At 36.4% G+C, this 17,716-nt stretch overlaps 1 protein-coding gene across 1 annotated transcript in view; it reads right to left on the bottom strand.

Annotated features, from left to right (window-relative positions):
* Nucleotides 1-4,031: 4,031 nt before the first annotated feature.
* Nucleotides 4,032-17,716, bottom strand: part of LOC128995510 (orexin receptor type 2-like) — a 29,125-nt gene continuing 15,440 nt past the window's right edge. Inside the window, exon 8 of the mRNA XM_054420527.1 lies at nt 4,032-4,154. Coding sequence (XP_054276502.1) covers nt 4,032-4,154 — 123 coding nt within the window. The remainder of the gene's footprint in view (nt 4,155-17,716) is intronic.

Below are 17,716 nucleotides of genomic sequence, written 5' to 3'. Positions count from 1 at the left end.
CATTTTCGCGATTTGATTAGGTTTATTTTCCTTATCTATAATCTATCGACATTGTAGGTATGTTAACTTAAAAACAGCGTCCATATTCTGTTTTTGCGAACTTTCTCATTGTTGTACAACTAAAAGTTACGGAGAAAAAAATTAAACTGTTGGCTTACATTTAAAATTTTCAAATATTTCCGATATGTATTCACAAAAATTGGCAAATGTATTCAGTTCATTCTATAGCAGCGAACCTAAGTGCTCATAAAAATCACTTACTGTATTAAATCACTTATTGTTGTAAATCTATCTGACAATTTTAATTGAATATTTTAGTGGAAATTCAGCTAGGCAAATGGAAATCCAAATGCTTTTGTTTTCTAGATAAGTAGATCCACATATTAAAATTAAAATGGGCTCCGAAACGACGGTTACGGCATCCCCACTTGCCATTTGAACCAATTTCCTATTTGCCTTTTGCCATTGGAGAGCCTCCAATTTTCGCGTTCTAACCACTTGACCAGCTACCAACTACAGTCCCAACTACATTTAAAACTACTATCATACTATTTAAAATATAAAAGTGGTAGGTAGTATGATAACACAGGTAGTTGACTGAACAGAGAGAAATGAGATACACGTTCAGCTCTTTATTACAAAGTAAGCAATATCCATAAAAAGTTAATACATTAGAGTACATAAAACGTTTGTATTACCACAGAAAACATACGGTTATAGTAGTATGTTTTCGGTGGTATTACTGAAATACACATGAATACAGATTGAAATAGGGCCTTGTCCCTGTATTTTTGCTGGTTTCTTATTTATGCATATTGATTAAACAGAGTGAATTACATTTCAAAAATGATTAAATACAAAACGTTGCTTTTGCCGAAACATTTTTCATCGTTAAGTGACTCTGATAGTACGATTATTTTCACAGGCTGTTCACTCTCACTGGTTGCGTTCATCGCAACTCGTGATATCCGTTTCAGTGGTTGACACTGGATATATATAGCACCATTCATGTAAACAATTTTTTGTAACGTCATCTTCTAGTCGAAACGTGTCAAAGAGGACATGGCCCAGTTCATAAGCAATTCCTACATAACGATAATCAGCTCCTTCATCTTCTGCACAAGGACTGACATAGGTAAAGGATTAGATCCTGTTCATAAACAGATCTTAAATTGCATCATTCAGATCATTAATCTCACGATCTTTTGTCCTGAGAATTATTCAGCAGAATCAACCTCACGGATAAGCCTCAAAAGATGTCAATACTCTAACGGAGTTCCTACATCGTTCCAATCCACAAGAGTGACTCAGATGGTAGTACCGGTGTCTACCACTCACAGGTAAGTCTCAGACGGTGGCAGATCCTGTCACAGCGGGTGGAGGGTTCGCAGCTGCGTGCCTGTTGTTCGCTGAGGCTGGCTGAGCACGTAGCAGCGCCGATGAGGACTGTGGTAGGAAAGCGTATCACTCACAGGTAAGTCTCAGACGGTGGCAGGTCCTGTCACAGCGGGTGCAGGGTTCGCAGCTGGGTGCCTGTTGTTCGCTGAGGCTGGCTGAGCACGTAGCAGCGCCGATGAGGACTGTGGTAGGAAGCGTATCACTCACAGGTAAGTCTCAGACGGTGGCAGGTCCTGTCACAGCGGGTGTAGGGTTCGCAGCTGGGTGCCTGTTGTTCGCTGAGGCTGGCTGAGCACGTAGCAGCGCCGATGAGGACTGTGGTAGGAAGCGTATCACTCACAGGTAAGTCTCAGACGGTGGCAGGTCCTGTCACAGCGGGTGCAGGGTTCGCAACTGTGTGCCTGTTGTTCGCTGAGGCTGGCTGAGCACGTAGCAGCGCCGATGAGGACTGTGGTAGGAAGCGTATCACTCACAGGTAAGTCTCAGACGGTGGCAGGTCCTGTCACAGCGGGTGCAGGGTTCGCAGCTGTGTGCCTGTTGTTCGCTGAGGCTGGCTGAGCACGTAGCAGCGCCGATGAGGACTGTGGTAGGAAGCGTATCACTCACAGGTAAGTCTCAGACGGTGGCAGGTCCTGTCACAGCGGGTGCAGGGTTCGCAGCTGTGTGCCTGTTGTTCGCTGAGGCTGGCTGAGCACGTAGCAGCGCCGATGAGGACTGTGGTAGGAAAGCGTATCACTCACAGGTAAGTCTCAGATGGTGGCAGGTCCTGTCACAGCGGGTGGAGGGTTCGCAACTGGGTGCCTGTTGTTCGCTGAGGCTGGCTGAGCACGTAGCAGCGCCGATGAGGACTGTGGTAGGAAGCGTATCACTCACAGGTAAGTCTCAGACGGTGGCAGGTCCTGTCACAGCGGGTGGAGGGTTCGCAGCTGGGTGCCTGTTGTTCGCTGAGGCTGGCTGAGCACGTAGCAGCGCCGATGAGGACTGTGGTAGGAAGCGTATCACTCACAGGTAAGTCTCAGACGGTGGCAGGCCCTGTCACAGCGGGTGGAGGGTTCGCAGCTGGGTGCCTGTTGTTCGCTGAGGCTGGCTGAGCACGTAGCAGCGCCGATGAGGACTGTGGTAGGAAAGCGTATCACTCACAGGTAAGTCTCAGATGGTGGCAGGTCCTGTCACAGCGGGTGGAGGGTTCGCAACTGGGTGCCTGTTGTTCGCTGAGGCTGGCTGAGCACGTAGCAGTGCCGATGAGGACTGTGGTAGGAAAGCGTATCACTCACAGGTAAGTCTCAGATGGTGGCAGGTCCTGTCACAGCAGGTGGAGGGTTCGCAGCTGGGTGCCTGTTGTTCGCTGAGGCTGGCTGAGCACGTAGCAGCGCCGATGAGGACTGTGGTAGGAAGCGTATCACTCACAGGTAAGTCTCAGACGGTGGCAGGTCCTGTCACAGCGGGTGCAGGGTTCGCAGCTGTGTGCCTGTTGTTCGCTGAGGCTGGCTGAGCACGTAGCAGTGCCGATGAGGACTGTGGTAGGAAGCGTATCACTCACAGGTAAGTCTCAGACGGTGGCAGGTCCTGTCACAGCGGGTGTAGGGTTCGCAGCTGGGTGCCTGTTGTTCGCTGAGGCTGGCTGAGCACGTAGCAGCACCGATGAGGACTGTGGTGGGAAGCGTATCACTCACAGGTAAGTCTCAGACGGTGGCAGGCCCTGTCACAGCGGGTGGAGGGTTCGCAGCTGGGTGCCTGTTGTTCGCTGACGCTGGCTGAGCACGTAGCAGCGCCGATGAGGACTGTGGTAGGAAGCGTATCACTCACAGGTAAGTCTCAGACGGTGGCAGGTCCTGTCACAGCGGGTGGAGGGTTCGCAGCTGGGTGCCTGTTGTTCGCTGAGGCTGGCTGGGCACGTAGCAGCGCCGATGAGGACTGTGGTAGGAAGCGTATCACTCACAGGTAAGTCTCAGACGGTGGCAGGTCCTGTCACAGCGGGTGGAGGGTTCGCAACTGGGTGCCTGTTGTTCGCTGAGGCTGGCTGAGCACGTAGCAGCGCCGATGAGGACTGTGGTAGGAAGCGTATCACTCACAGGTAAGTCTCAGACGGTGGCAGGTCCTGTCACAGCGGGTGGAGGGTTCGCAGCTGGGTGCCTGTTGTTCGCTGAGGCTGGCTGAGCACGTAGCAGCACCGATGAGGACTGTGGTGGGAAGCGTATCACTCACAGGTAAGTCTCAGACGGTGGCAGGCCCTGTCACAGCGGGTGGAGGGTTCGCAGCTGGGTGCCTGTTGTTCGCTGACGCTGGCTGAGCACGTAGCAGCGCCGATGAGGACTGTGGTAGGAAGCGTATCACTCACAGGTAAGTCTCAGACGGTGGCAGGTCCTGTCACAGCGGGTGGAGGGTTCGCAGCTGGGTGCCTGTTGTTCGCTGAGGCTGGCTGGGCACGTAGCAGCGCCGATGAGGACTGTGGTAGGAAGCGTATCACTCACAGGTAAGTCTCAGACGGTGGCAGGTCCTGTCACAGCGGGTGGAGGGTTCGCAACTGGGTGCCTGTTGTTCGCTGAGGCTGGCTGAGCACGTAGCAGCGCCGATGAGGACTGTGGTAGGAAGCGTATCACTCACAGGTAAGTCTCAGACGGTGGCAGGTCCTGTCACAGCGGGTGGAGGGTTCGCAGCTGGGTGCCTGTTGTTCGCTGAGGCTGGCTGAGCACGTAGCAGCGCCGATGAGGACTGTGGTGCGAAGCGTATCCACTGGACGACGTGGCGCTGCGATTCTGAAACCGAAAAAAGCAAAAAGAGGAACAAAAAAGACATAAGACTTTCAGGTAAACTTTGTTGGTTTGAGTTCAAGGTAAGTGAGAATTAATCAACATGCAATCATATCAGCGCAATCGTTTGGTGGATAATTTTTAAATTCTAAACCACAAAAATTGTTAGAAACTTTATTTTTTAGCAATTGTGATTGAAAATGGCCTAGAAAGGGTACAATACGAATTAGCTGAAAAAACTGGTTTTTAAATCAGATAAATTGTTTGTTTATGCGAAGATTTGAACTGTGTTAATGGACTTTCTATGTATTGAGCTGTAGTCGTAATTTATGTAACTTACTTTATTCCCCAATGCGACCGAATAATAATAATAATAAACGCATTTTGAATCGGTTACAAGTTATTTACCGGTATTGTATTTTAAAAGTGTCATTTAACTGTAAACACTTTGTAAGAAAAATAGTTGAACAAAAGATGTGATATCAAGGCAGTAGAGGCAATATGATGGTTTAACGCCACTTTAGGCACGTTTTCCCCATAAGAATAACATGGTGAGCTTTTTTTGACCACTTTTTTAAAAATCCAGCTCTCGGCCTATACAAGCCTATATAAATGTTCAATACCATTGTACAACTCCATTACTATTTCAAATCCACATCCATTCACAAAATCGTGCGAGGTTTGTATGCGAACTTGGGCGCGCTCCCGGCTCATGTCGCGCTCCCTTGGACATCCTTAGTGGAAATCCATGAATTCTGGCTACTTGGGAACCCAAGCCATTTGACATATAATAAATCACCTTTTCTCCTAATAACCTTTTCTATCAAATACATGTCTTTATATTTGGTCTTTAACAATTCCTCTGTATAGAAGCCTCCCCTGATTATATTACCATTTTCATCTTTCAAGATATAAGTCACAGGCTTTGTATTCTTTACTTCTGCTATTGTAAATAGCTCCCCTGTCCAATTCGGGGTATATCCTTTACTAAAAACATGTTTATACTTGGAAATTCTCACACTATCACCTACCTTATATCTTGGCTTTTTAACTTGCACTACTTTAGAAGTCAACCTCTCATGCACATATTTACTGTTCTTAATATTCACTTGGTTAGGCTTCATTCCTATAGATCTATGCACCTTATTATTATATTTTCGAATTAACTTTGGAAGTAAATCCAACCATTTATAACTCCCCTGAGCACTAAATTCCCTATATAACCAATTCTTTAAAGTTCTCTGAAACCTCTCCACAATTGCAGCCTTAGTTGTAGAAAATGTGTGATAGTGATTAATATTTAATTGTTTCATTAGTTTGCTAAAATATTGATTAAAAAATTCTTTTCCATTGTCAGATTGAATGTTTTTAACCCCCTTTGGTAGAATGGTTTTAATGGCTTCTGTAACCACCAAACCCGTCTTATTCTTTAGCGGAGCAGCATAAGCTTTTTTAGAAAATGTATCTATTAAAGTTAAAATATATTTATTGCCAGAATTCTCTCTAGCATAGTTTTGCATATCAATTAAATCTATTTGTACAGTTTCGTTTATACCTAAAACTTTAAAAGACCTTCTAATGAAATTCTTTCTCGCAGGCTTATGAAGTTCGTATGCAATTTCATTCATTTTTTATAACATCACTCTTTCCTTGTACTGTAAATATATTACCATTAGCCCCAATCAATAGATTATCGTCCATTCTTTTAAATACATAGTTTTCTGGTATATATGGTCTATTATCTATATACTTAAATCCACTCAAAGATGTGGGGTCGGCAACTAATAAATCAGGATTGTATTCCATCAAATTAAATTTTCTTCCTCCATATACAAATTTTGATCCATCATAATACATAGCTTGTGACATTAAACAAATATCATCTAAATATTCCCCCATTGGCAGATTTCTTATATATTGTTTTTTGGCATCCCAACATTTTTCTTTTTTATCAAAAGTTATAGTCTGTTCTTTTGTAACACAGTCAGTGTCATCAACGGCAGGTTTAACACGTACTAACCTTTTATTATTAAAATCCCAATAGCCTGCTTCCATTTTTGGAACTTGTGAAACATTCACAGCATCCTTACTATCTGTACCTTCTATCAAATTGCTAAGTTTCTGTTTCTTAGCATTCCAAACACCATTCTCTGATTCTAAAAATTCATAATTATTATCGTCTTGTACAAAATTACCATCTTCTTTTCGTATTAAAGTCTGTTGTAAAGTGGGCACATCATTTAAACTTTCACCCTTTTCTACATTATTAATTTTCTGTTTCTTAGCATTCCAAACACCATTCTCTGATTCTAAAAATTCATAATTTTTATTGTCTTGTACAAATTTGCCATCTTTACGTATTAAAGTCTGTTGTAAAGTGGGCACATCATCTAAACTTTCACCCTTTTCCACATTAGTAATTTTCTGTTTTTTAGCATTCCAATTTTTATTCTTAGATTCTAAAAACTCATATTTAGTTTTACCTTGTAAAAATACATCACCTTTTCTAGTTAATGTCTGACCCAAAGTTGATACATCATCTACAAACTCCCCATCTTTAACATTACCAATTTTACGGTTTAAACAATTCCAACTATCGTCTTTTAAATTTAAAGTAGGTTCATGACTAGCCCTGGGTTCTGTAGGCTTATTATATGGATTATATAAACGATAAAATTTATCTATAAACATATTTTTATTTAATAAATAATTCCACTTTCTCTTAATTCCTCAATAATGGAATCTATTTCATTATCCACTCCTGAGTTACCGGCTTGGCGACTTAGCCAAAGAAGTCTTAACCTATCTACAAGCTCATTAGGATCATCCCAATAAATATAGTCTATTTTATTACCAGTCACTTGTCTCAAACCTTCACCAACAGATTTAAAAAGAGGTTTAATTATATTAAGATATTTAGTATGTCTATTACTTGAAATTGGTGCACCATCTTTGTAACTCTTTAAATGTCCATTTGTGGCTTCCAAAATCTCTTTATAATTTTGCAAATCAACCTGAGTATAATCCTCAGGTTCTTTTAAAGTTAACAACTGCCACAAGCCTTTTGTCCCCTTGTAGGTTTTATTTGCAACTGTGACATCATCATTGGCAATATCAACTTCCTTATTTCCAATAAAAAATTTATTTGCTTCTCGTCTAATACCATATGTAGTGTCTGTCATACTACTTTTACTGAGGTAATTTCCTAAATAGTCTGATGCTAAAAGACCAAAATCTAATTTCTGTGGAGTGGATTGCTGTAATGGTTGTAATGGTTGTAATCTTGGTATCATTGATATTCTAGATGGAGTCATTGGGAGTATCTCCATTTGAGGCCTCTCTGTTTTGCCAATAGCTGTGATTTTTTTTAATTCTTGTAATGGCTCTATTAAAGGTTGGAATGTTTGGAACCTCTCTTCAGCCTCTAGAAACTTGCCACGTTTTAAAGCTCTATATTTCTCTCGTATTTGATTTGCAGAGTCAACCAATTCTTGTTGAATGTTTTTCATCTTTTATTTACATTTTATTTATCTCATTTGACAAAGGATTGTACTCAAACACTTTATCATGTATTATCAAACAATATGCAGATGTATTTGCTGGCACATTGTCTGCAGTTTCAATCTCTAATTTAATATCAACAATTCCTTCCTTCACTGTTTCATTCTGTCTAGAACAGTCTATTATAATTAGTGGATATTTCTTCATAAACTCAGCCCTACTAATCATAGGATCTGGGATAGTATTATAGTAAGTCTCTCTAAACCTCATAAACATCTCATAAGCTTTAGAGACATCTCCATTTTTAAAGTCAAGATTTAAATCACTATAAGGATAATATTCAGAGTTTAGAAATACTTTGAGATTTTTTAATTTACAGTGATCAAATTCGTCAGTTCTTTTTCGTGCACTATTATCCCTAGCTGTTTGGAAACCAAATATAATATACCTAGGCTTCTCTAAACTTGAAGATGTCTTTACTGACCATGTATGTCTTGTGGTATTGGGATATGATGGAAGTTCATGCAACTCTAAACTTCTAAATGCAATTTGCAAATTTTTATTTTGCAATAACATCTTTTGTAATTGTAACTTCTCCCCATCTGATGGTATCACATGTGGCATGACCCATTGAATAGAGTTAAGTGTAATTTTGGGAATCGTATCAGCAGTGCCACTGGCTGGAGCACTAGTGGTTGTTAATATACAATTCAAATCATTTTTGGATCTTTTCAACACCAATTCTTGTTTGACATTTACTAAAACCTTATTAAAATCCTCGAATACTCCCATTAACAACTCTAATGGCAAACAAGTACTGAACTTGCCACCTTTATGGAACTCTTTTAAATTCGTGTCAGAATCAAATGCTACATTTGACAATTTAGTAGTTTTATTGTAAGAGCTCAATATTTTCATAAGACTAGAAATTCCTGGGTTTCTTACAATGTCTATTTCTTTACCTGCAACTTCGTATCTAATTTCATCAAATAAGAACGCAAATGCATTATTTATAAAATGACCTTTATCATGATTTTCAATTTCTCCCTTAATATACAGATAACTCCTACATGGGAGAGTTAGCAAATCTTGATTATTAATACATATTCGAATTTCATCAGAATTATTTATTGCCAAAGTGTTGTGGGGAACATAGGAGTGATTTGTAATTTTAACCACACTATCGTCGAATTGGGATTTCCCTGTAACGTCTAGAAAATCTTCCATTTTTATTAATAGAAAATTTTAACTTTAGTCCTATTGACTTTAGGAACCTAGCATTTTGTACACTTATAGATAAATTCTTATAAATTCTCATATCTTTTTTATATGACAAGTAATTGTAGTTTCTTCTCCATTAAAGTCAATTGCCTTGTCGTGTTGATCGGCAAATGTAATACTGACAACATCTAAACTTCTCTTATTTACAGGAAAATATATAATATTTCTTGGAACTTCAATAATTTTGTAGCCAGGAGGAGCTTCTGGATAAAAGCTATGTATGGTGTGTGATTTGTTGCCATTTAAATAGGACCCGTTTGCAATATTACATTTTACTCTAATCACATTTACATTATTAATGTTTATTTTATTTGTAGATTCAAACTGAACACCAGGAGTAGAAACACCTTTAAATCCCAATAAGACAGACCCTAAACATGGTTTTGTAAAATCAAACACATGGCTAGAAAGTAATGTCGCTTTCATAGTTTTATTATTAGCTGTAAGGAAAAAGTCTGGGATTTGCTTTTGAATTTCCTTTGCAAGCTCAACCACCTCATATGTTCCTTCAGAAATTTCTATTGTAACTGGAGCATTGTGATCATAATAGAAAACATCATCACCTTCTCCAATGGTTAATTTGTTGCCTTTAAGTTGATTTAATTTTGGAATAAGCCCTTTGAATAAAAGTTTGGATTTAGTATTAATTAATGCGTCTCCATTTTTATCTATTATAACTTTAAGTTTACCATCTAATAACTGGTTTAAATCATCAACTGAGATATCTCCTTTTGGTAATGTTTTTTTCTCTACTTTATAATATGTTAAAGTATTTAGAGGTTTTTTAACATTAAATATAGAATTATAACTTTGAAAATCTACTAATCCAATTACATAATCATCATTTAATTCTATGGGAGGAAAGAACACTGACTTAAGCTCTGGCTCTGTACCCGAAAATGTTATAGTAAATGAATCCATTTTTATAAACAAAAATTTTTTATGAATGATAAACATAAAATTCCACAAATAGAACTATTTAAATCTTGTATTTGATCGGTTGTATAGAAGGTTTTATATCCCTCAAAATATTTAATTACTTCTTTTGGAGGTTGGATTCCAAATGGGTCAAAATAAATTACAATATCTTTATTTTTACGATATGCTGTCCAATGTGTGCCAGATGAGCTATCCAAATTAACTATTCCGCACTCTTTTACTCTTGGTTTTAGATTTTTTAGCTCGTTTTTTAGGTACACCCCCCTGAAGTGAGGCACGTCTTTTGCGGCCTCTAACAGCTGGTAGTTGTCCATCTTTTTTATTAAATTTTAATCCCATTCCCATTTTTGCTTTTGCCTTCATCAAATTTGTCACGGCATAAGCAGCAGCTTTTTCAGCAAGACTTGCGTCCTTGGCCGTAACTCTAGTCCAAGCTAAGTCTGCTAATCTCATGTCTGCTTTGTTCCGAGCAGCGGTATCAGGATTATTCATGTAGAATATGTCATGCTCTTTACAATAAGAGTCTAATTTATTTTTTGGAGGTACATTTTTGGCTAGATTCCCACGTGGTTCCAGGTCCACAGTACTGATATGATGGTATGTGAAGTGGGAATGGAAGGTTATTTATAAGAGTATTCAATAACCCTCGACCCCTGTAAGGCTTTAGGAATAAACCTTTGCCCTTTTTACATTTTTTCCTATTATCATTTTTTACCATTTTTATTATAAAAAAAATGTCTTTTATTCAACAAAAACATAAATTTAAAATAGTACATACTAAGGAAAATGTACCAAAGAAGTTGGGTCTATTTCCTACCAATATTCGATGTGTTATTTGTGGTCCAAGTGGAAGTGGGAAGACGGTTGTAATTTACAATTTAATTGTAAGAAAGGAAGGATTAAAATTTACAAACTTATATTTAATATCTAAATCTTTAGAACAAGAAAAATATAAAAAAATAATTGAAATATTTAGTTTGTGTGACGAAGTGAAATTACACACGTTTACTGACTGTGAAATCACACCAAATGATGTAAAATCACAGTCAGTTGTTGTATTTGATGACATAAATAGTCCAAATATTACACAATTTTTCTCAATGGGTCGACACAAAAATATTAACTGTTTTTACTTGTGTCAATCTTACAGCAAAGTACACAAACATTTACGTGATAATGTAAATTTCCTAATATTATTCAAACAAGATGATTTAAATTTAAAACATGTATATCACAATCATGTTGGTAATGACTTTTCATTTGACCAATTTAAAAATCTCTGTCATCAATGTTGGGATAAAACTAAATATGGCTTTTTCGTAATAGACAAAGAAAGGTCAAAGAATAATGGCAAATATAGATTTATGTTTGACCAATTCTATCAAGAGGATGGTAAGGGTAAATAAATAAAAGACTGGAGTTTTTTAACATTTGCATTTATTTTATATCTACACATACAATTCATGTTTGATCAATTTTATAATGACCAAGCGCAAGAGTATTAATGCCATCTTCAAGAATAAACCTCTTGTCATCGTCAAAGGATAGTACTTTCTTGTTCATGGTCAAGGTTTGAAGATGATGATTTGTAGATTTAATTCTTGTCACATTCTCATAGTAATCTTGCCCAGTTGCAAGACAGTTCAAATAATGTTGATGTCTAAGGAGATGTTTAACTGTAGCACCATCAGCTCCTTTAGCTTTCTTCACCTCTAAAGCTTGCTTGTCTTCTTCATATAACCATTTTAGAGGAATATAAGAATATAACTTTGGTCTTAAACCACAATATTCATACATAATATGACCATCTAATTCGTCTTTAAACTTGCCAGTGACTTTTTTATTTTTATCAGAGTATAAGAAATGGTCTTTACTATATCCAGAGGTATCAAAAAAGTGCAAGTCACATTCTATTTCCTTGTAAAAGTCCTGTGTAACTATAGAATACATTAAAGAATCTGTATCTGTCATAAGAAATCTTTTGTTCTTAAATTTTGACATATAATTATAGTGGAAATCATACATTATTACTTTACTGATATCCAAAATTGTCATTCCTAAATATATAGGTTTATTAAACTTTACAACTAATTTATTTAAATGTATAGCATGTAAATTGCTATCGAACTTTTTGCTACAGTCAAACCTTGGATTAGTGACATATTTTGTTAATAGTGACTCATCCTTGAGATAAATGTCACGAAACATTCGTTGATTCATAATTGTTCGACCAAAGAGACTATTATTTAACAATTTGTAAAAGTCTTTTTCGAAATCATTTTTAGCCCATTTTCGTTTTTCAATATTAAAATTAATATAGGGCGCAAGCCATTTAGACTGTCTAAATTTTAAAATTCTGTGGTATTTTGTAACAATCAAACCCAATTCCTCATATTTTTGTAATGCTTTGTAATGTAAAATATATTTAGTTTTGTCATTTAAATTAGGTATTAATTTGCCATTCATTTTCTCTGGTGCTAATGGATAGTCATTATGTAAATCATGTAAGCTTTTATCATATTTTAAATCAACTTCTAAAATGTATCCAAACTCATCATTTTGATTATATTTGTAGTCTATCTCATTTGTCCAACGAAATCCATCCACGGGCAGTGGCTCACACATTGCTGTAGAGTATAGCGAGTTACAGTCTAAATATATTAAATACACACTCTCTTGATTGGGGTCATAGTGTTCACCCATATATCTATTATTGGCTTTAGCGTAACGTGTGGAAATCATACTGACTCCTCCTCTAATCGCACTTTCTATGAACAAATGCATGTCAATATCTTGAAATAGTTGTAATTTTATACCAGTCATTCTAAGACAGGCCTCCCATGTAAGTCCAGGAAGTGAATACATATGTACGGGGTCAAGTTTGTAATCTTTTAAGCACAGGTCTCTAAAAGTCTCAAAGACATCAGCCAGTAGTAATACATCTGTTTTAAGATATAAATCATGATATTCTTGTAAATTATTTATATTAAAATGTGTCCATACATTTTTAGCATGTTCATATTCATTGGGAGAGATATGTTCTTTAGTTAGAGTACTATAAAATGTCTCAATTGGGGGTAGAGACTCTGCAAACTTATCTGGTCCCGTCATATATTCATAGGGAAATACACCTTTACGTTGTAGTAGTGGATTTTGTATGAATCTAAATGTGTTTAAATTGGAAGCCAATTTATATAATGGAAGGGACAGAAAGTTGTATGAATCTAAAAATACTAAATCATCTACAGAGAATGATATATATTTTTCCATATCTTTAGCTATGCAATTTAATTTACGATTAAACTTTCCCAAGTGTTGCATTATTAAATGCCCATCGTAATTTTTCAAGTTATGGAAGAATACTGGTATTTTCTTTGTTACTTTATAGTTTAAATTACAATCATTGTGGGCAGCTCCACGGTATTGCCCAGAGGAATGGCAATGATCTCTCACCCTATCAAAATATAGGGGCTTTTCACAAATATGACAATGTGTTGAGTTTTGGAAAGATGCCTCTTGCTCTGGAGTCATTACAAGAGGAATGTATATTGACATTTGACGTTTAATGAAGTCATAAGTCTCAAATAACCTTTTGAAAAACATGTCCATAACATTTTCACCACTATATAACTCTTCAGAAATAATCTTAGAATCTTTTACTACAACAAATGCAAATCCAGATGGAGTATGCTTGTTTGAGTTTATAAAACATTCAAAATCTGCATAAATCACAAATGGGGCTTTAAGTTGATATTTATAGTTTTTAAATTGTAATGTATCTTGTTTAGACATTTCCACTCGTTGGGCATCAAAGTTTTTACAATACGTTATGTGACGTTCTAATTTATCATTAGTGTAAAAATGTTGTAAACACAACTTGCAAAAATGCTTCTTATTCATATGTTTTGTAGAGTGGAACATTAACCTATCAAAATCACGAATTAAACAGTAATGTGATTTACGACCTTCTTGTAATAATAATAAATCTACGTGAGTATTACTATTCAGTTTAGTTGTTCTTAATGGATATATACATTTCTGGTCTTCAAGTCCAAATACATTAACACTTATATTATTCTGTCTTTCAAATTTATCTATATCAGATATTTTTACAGGGTATTTTATATTTGTCATATTTAACTGATTTTCGTAGGGTACATAATTAGAGACTCTATTAGCATGTTCATTAGAGTTCTGTGGATATAAAGCTGCTAAAATTGACCAAAGGAAGCATTTATTATCAACATTTTTTATATTTAAAACTGCATGTTTCGATTTAATACTCTCTGGTGTGGGAATGTATGACTTTGGAGTTAATGGCTTATACTTATAAACATGCAACTGCCAATATTTCGTATGGTCATATATCCATCCACTGCCCTGGGATTGGTATTTGTGCATGGAAGCGTCAATCTTTAAAAGAGCATTTTCAATTTGGGGTATTAAATCTCTTTTCTCAATAGTTAAGGTGGTAAGGCTTCTAAAATCTGCAATACATTCTTTTTCATTAACTAATTGTCCATTTTGATCCATTGAATATTTTATAAATTTAATTCTCCTTACTAAAGTCCATTTTATCGGCAGAGGACAAGACTGAAGATTATTTTTAAGTTCATTTCTAATCGATTCACCAACAAATTCAATCATTGTATATGGACAATTATTACAAGAATTGACATGTCTTTTAAAATGACCAACCACATTTTTCTTACAAAAATTACAATTCTTATGACTTTGTAATAAATGCGAGTTTAGAACCACATTATCATCACAGATTAAATCACATACCTTGCACAGTTTCACCTTCATTTGATGTACTAGCTTGTAGTGGCGGACCAAATTGCTCTTCTTGGAGAGCGAGGCAGCGCAGTGTTGACAGGTCGGCATCACGCATGAGAATGAAATATCACCCGGATGCCACTTCTATATATAGGCTCGTCCCCAGTGACGTCACCACCTGGGGATTCCCCAGTCGCATGACCGCTTCACTTGACCCTTGTGGCAGTGCCCGTAAAACTATCTAAAACGCTTATATCTCGAAAACGGCTTGAGATACGGCAAAACGGTTGAAATTCTGGCAAACGTAGTGGGTGTCAACTTTTGATTATAAACAATATTACAACATTAAAAAATCAAAAAGTAAGAAAAAAATTTAACATTATTTTATATGGGTAGAAATAAAATTTACCATGAAAAATCGTCTAAGTCCGTAAAACTATCTAAAAACGCTTATATCTCGAAAACGGCTTGAGATACGGCAAAACGGTTGAAATTCTGGCAAACGTAGTGGGTGTCAACTTTTGATTATAAACAATATTACAACATAAAAAAATCAAAAAGTAAGAAAAAAATTTAACATTATTTTATATGGGTAGAAATAAAATTTACCATGAAAAATCGTCTAAGTCCGTAAAACTATCTAAAAACGCTTATATCTCGAAAACGGCTTGAGATACGGCAAAACGGTTGAAATTCTGGCAAACGTAGTGGGTGTCAACTTTTGATTATAAACAATATTACAACATAAAAAAATCAAAAAGTAAGAAAAAAATTTAACATTATTTTATATGGGTAGAAATAAAATTTACCATGAAAAATCGTCTAAGTCCGTAAAACTATCTAAAAACGCTTATATCTCGAAAACGGCTTGAGATACGGCAAAACGGTTGAAATTCTGGCAAACGTAGTGGGTGTCAACTTTTGATTATAAACAATATTACAACATAAAAAAATCAAAAAGTAAGAAAAAAATTTAACATTATTTTATATGGGTAGAAATAAAATTTACCATGAAAAATCGTCTAAGTCCGTAAAACTATCTAAAAACGCTTATATCTCGAAAACGGCTTGAGATACGGCAAAACGGTTGAAATTCTGGCAAACGTAGTGGGTGTCAACTTTTGATTATAAACAATATTACAACATAAAAAAATCAAAAGTAAGAAAAAAATTTAACATTATTTTATATGGGTAGAAATAAAATTTACCATGAAAAATCGTCTAAGTCCGTAAAACTATCTAAAAACGCTTATATCTCGAAAACGGCTTGAGATACGGCAAAACGGTTGAAATTCTGGCAAACGTAGTGGGTGTCAACTTTTGATTATAAACAATATTACAACATAAAAAAATCAAAAATAAGAAAAAAATTTAACATTATTTTATATGGGTAGAAATAAAATTTACCATGAAAAATCGTCTAAGTCCGTAAAACTATCTAAAAACGCTTATATCTCGAAAACGGCTTGAGATACGGCAAAACGGTTGAAATTCTGGCAAACGTAGTGGGTGTCAACTTTTGATTATAAACAATATTACAACATAAAAAAATCAAAAAGTAAGAAAAAAATTTAACATTTTTTTATATGGGTAGAAATAAAATTTACCATGAAAAATCGTCTAAGTCCGTAAAACTATCTAAAAACGCTTATATCTCGAAAACGGCTTGAGATACGGCAAAACGGTTGAAATTCTGGCAAACGTAGTGGGTGTCAACTTTTGATTATAAACAATATTACAACATAAAAAATCAAAAAGTAAGAAAAAAATTTAACATTATTTTATATGGGTAGCATGCATTTTATATGGGGGAGCGCGCCCAAGTTCGCATACAAACCTCGCACGATTTTGTGAATGGATGTGGATTTGAAATAGTAATGGAGTTGTACAATGGTATTGAACATTTATATAGGCTTGTATAGGCCGAGAGCTGGATTTTTAAAAAAGTGGTCAAAAAAAGCTCACCATGTTATTCTTATGGGGAAAACGTGCCTAAAGTGGCGTTAAACCATCATATTGCCTCTACTCAAGGCAACATTTAGAAAAAGGTAAGCACAAGAGGTGTATTCACGATAGTTATTTTTACACTGCATAGTTCCTGCAATGGGATTTTGAATCAGCCACAGAATTGTTGTGCATCCTCATAATGAACGTTTTGATATAAAACGAAAAAAAAGGTGCAAACCTATGCGACAACTTAAGGTTATGATTATTGTGCAATAAATATGCAATAGGCTAAATCCCAGAAAATCTAACGTATACATATATACTTTCACATTTGTATTGTTAAAAAGTAAAAACAACTGATTTCAACAATGGAAGTAAATTCGAAACAAAACACCAGCGTGCGTATTGGGGCTTGAGAAAGAATTACTTTTATTGATATCATCTTTAATGTACATCTACTTTATGTACGATAGGTACGATGAAAAAAATAATTTCCGACTCACTGTTATTAAATGAAATACGTTTTAGATAGCAAACATTTAAAAATTAGAAATTGTATAAGCCCTACCTAAATTAAGTGGACATCGTTTGATCAAACTATCAACAAATACGCTTCTAAGAAATGTTGAGTGGAAGGTGGACGACATGAGAGAGGAGATACATCTGCCAGGTATGGAGGCTATAACAGACCACTCGTCAAACGCACAACAACAGCTATAAACATTGTTTGCGTCCCGGCGATAACTCCCAACCCGTAACATCTTGCCCATCTCACACCACTTAATGAATTAGTTCTAGTTTATGTAGAAAACTATTGGTGTTTACAACACTTTTGACTGTTACACTTTGGGGTGTACCAAAACTCGAGATTTTGATTTATTACATTCAATGTCAATTCTGTATTGCTATTTGCAACTCAACATTTCCATGTAGAAGTTTAAGGAAATGACAATAGGTGACGTAGTAACTAAAATAGCCATAGTTAACGATTACCATAGTTAGTTAGTTATTTAGTTTTACATGAATAGTACCATCGATTATACAACTAATTGTATAGCCAGCACGGCCACCTTTAACTACAGGCCGTGGCCTGGTAGAATTGGCAACGTCGCAAGTAGGGT

The sequence above is a fragment of the Macrosteles quadrilineatus genome, unplaced genomic scaffold (genome assembly GCF_028750875.1).
Source record: "Macrosteles quadrilineatus isolate MER2022 unplaced genomic scaffold, UCM_ALF_1.0 Scaffold_5__1_contigs__length_97177068, whole genome shotgun sequence".
NCBI classification, from domain to species: Eukaryota; Metazoa; Arthropoda; class Insecta; order Hemiptera; family Cicadellidae; genus Macrosteles; species Macrosteles quadrilineatus.
Note: the sequence above shows the minus strand (reverse complement) of the source record. Positions and strands in the feature narration are given on the sequence as shown.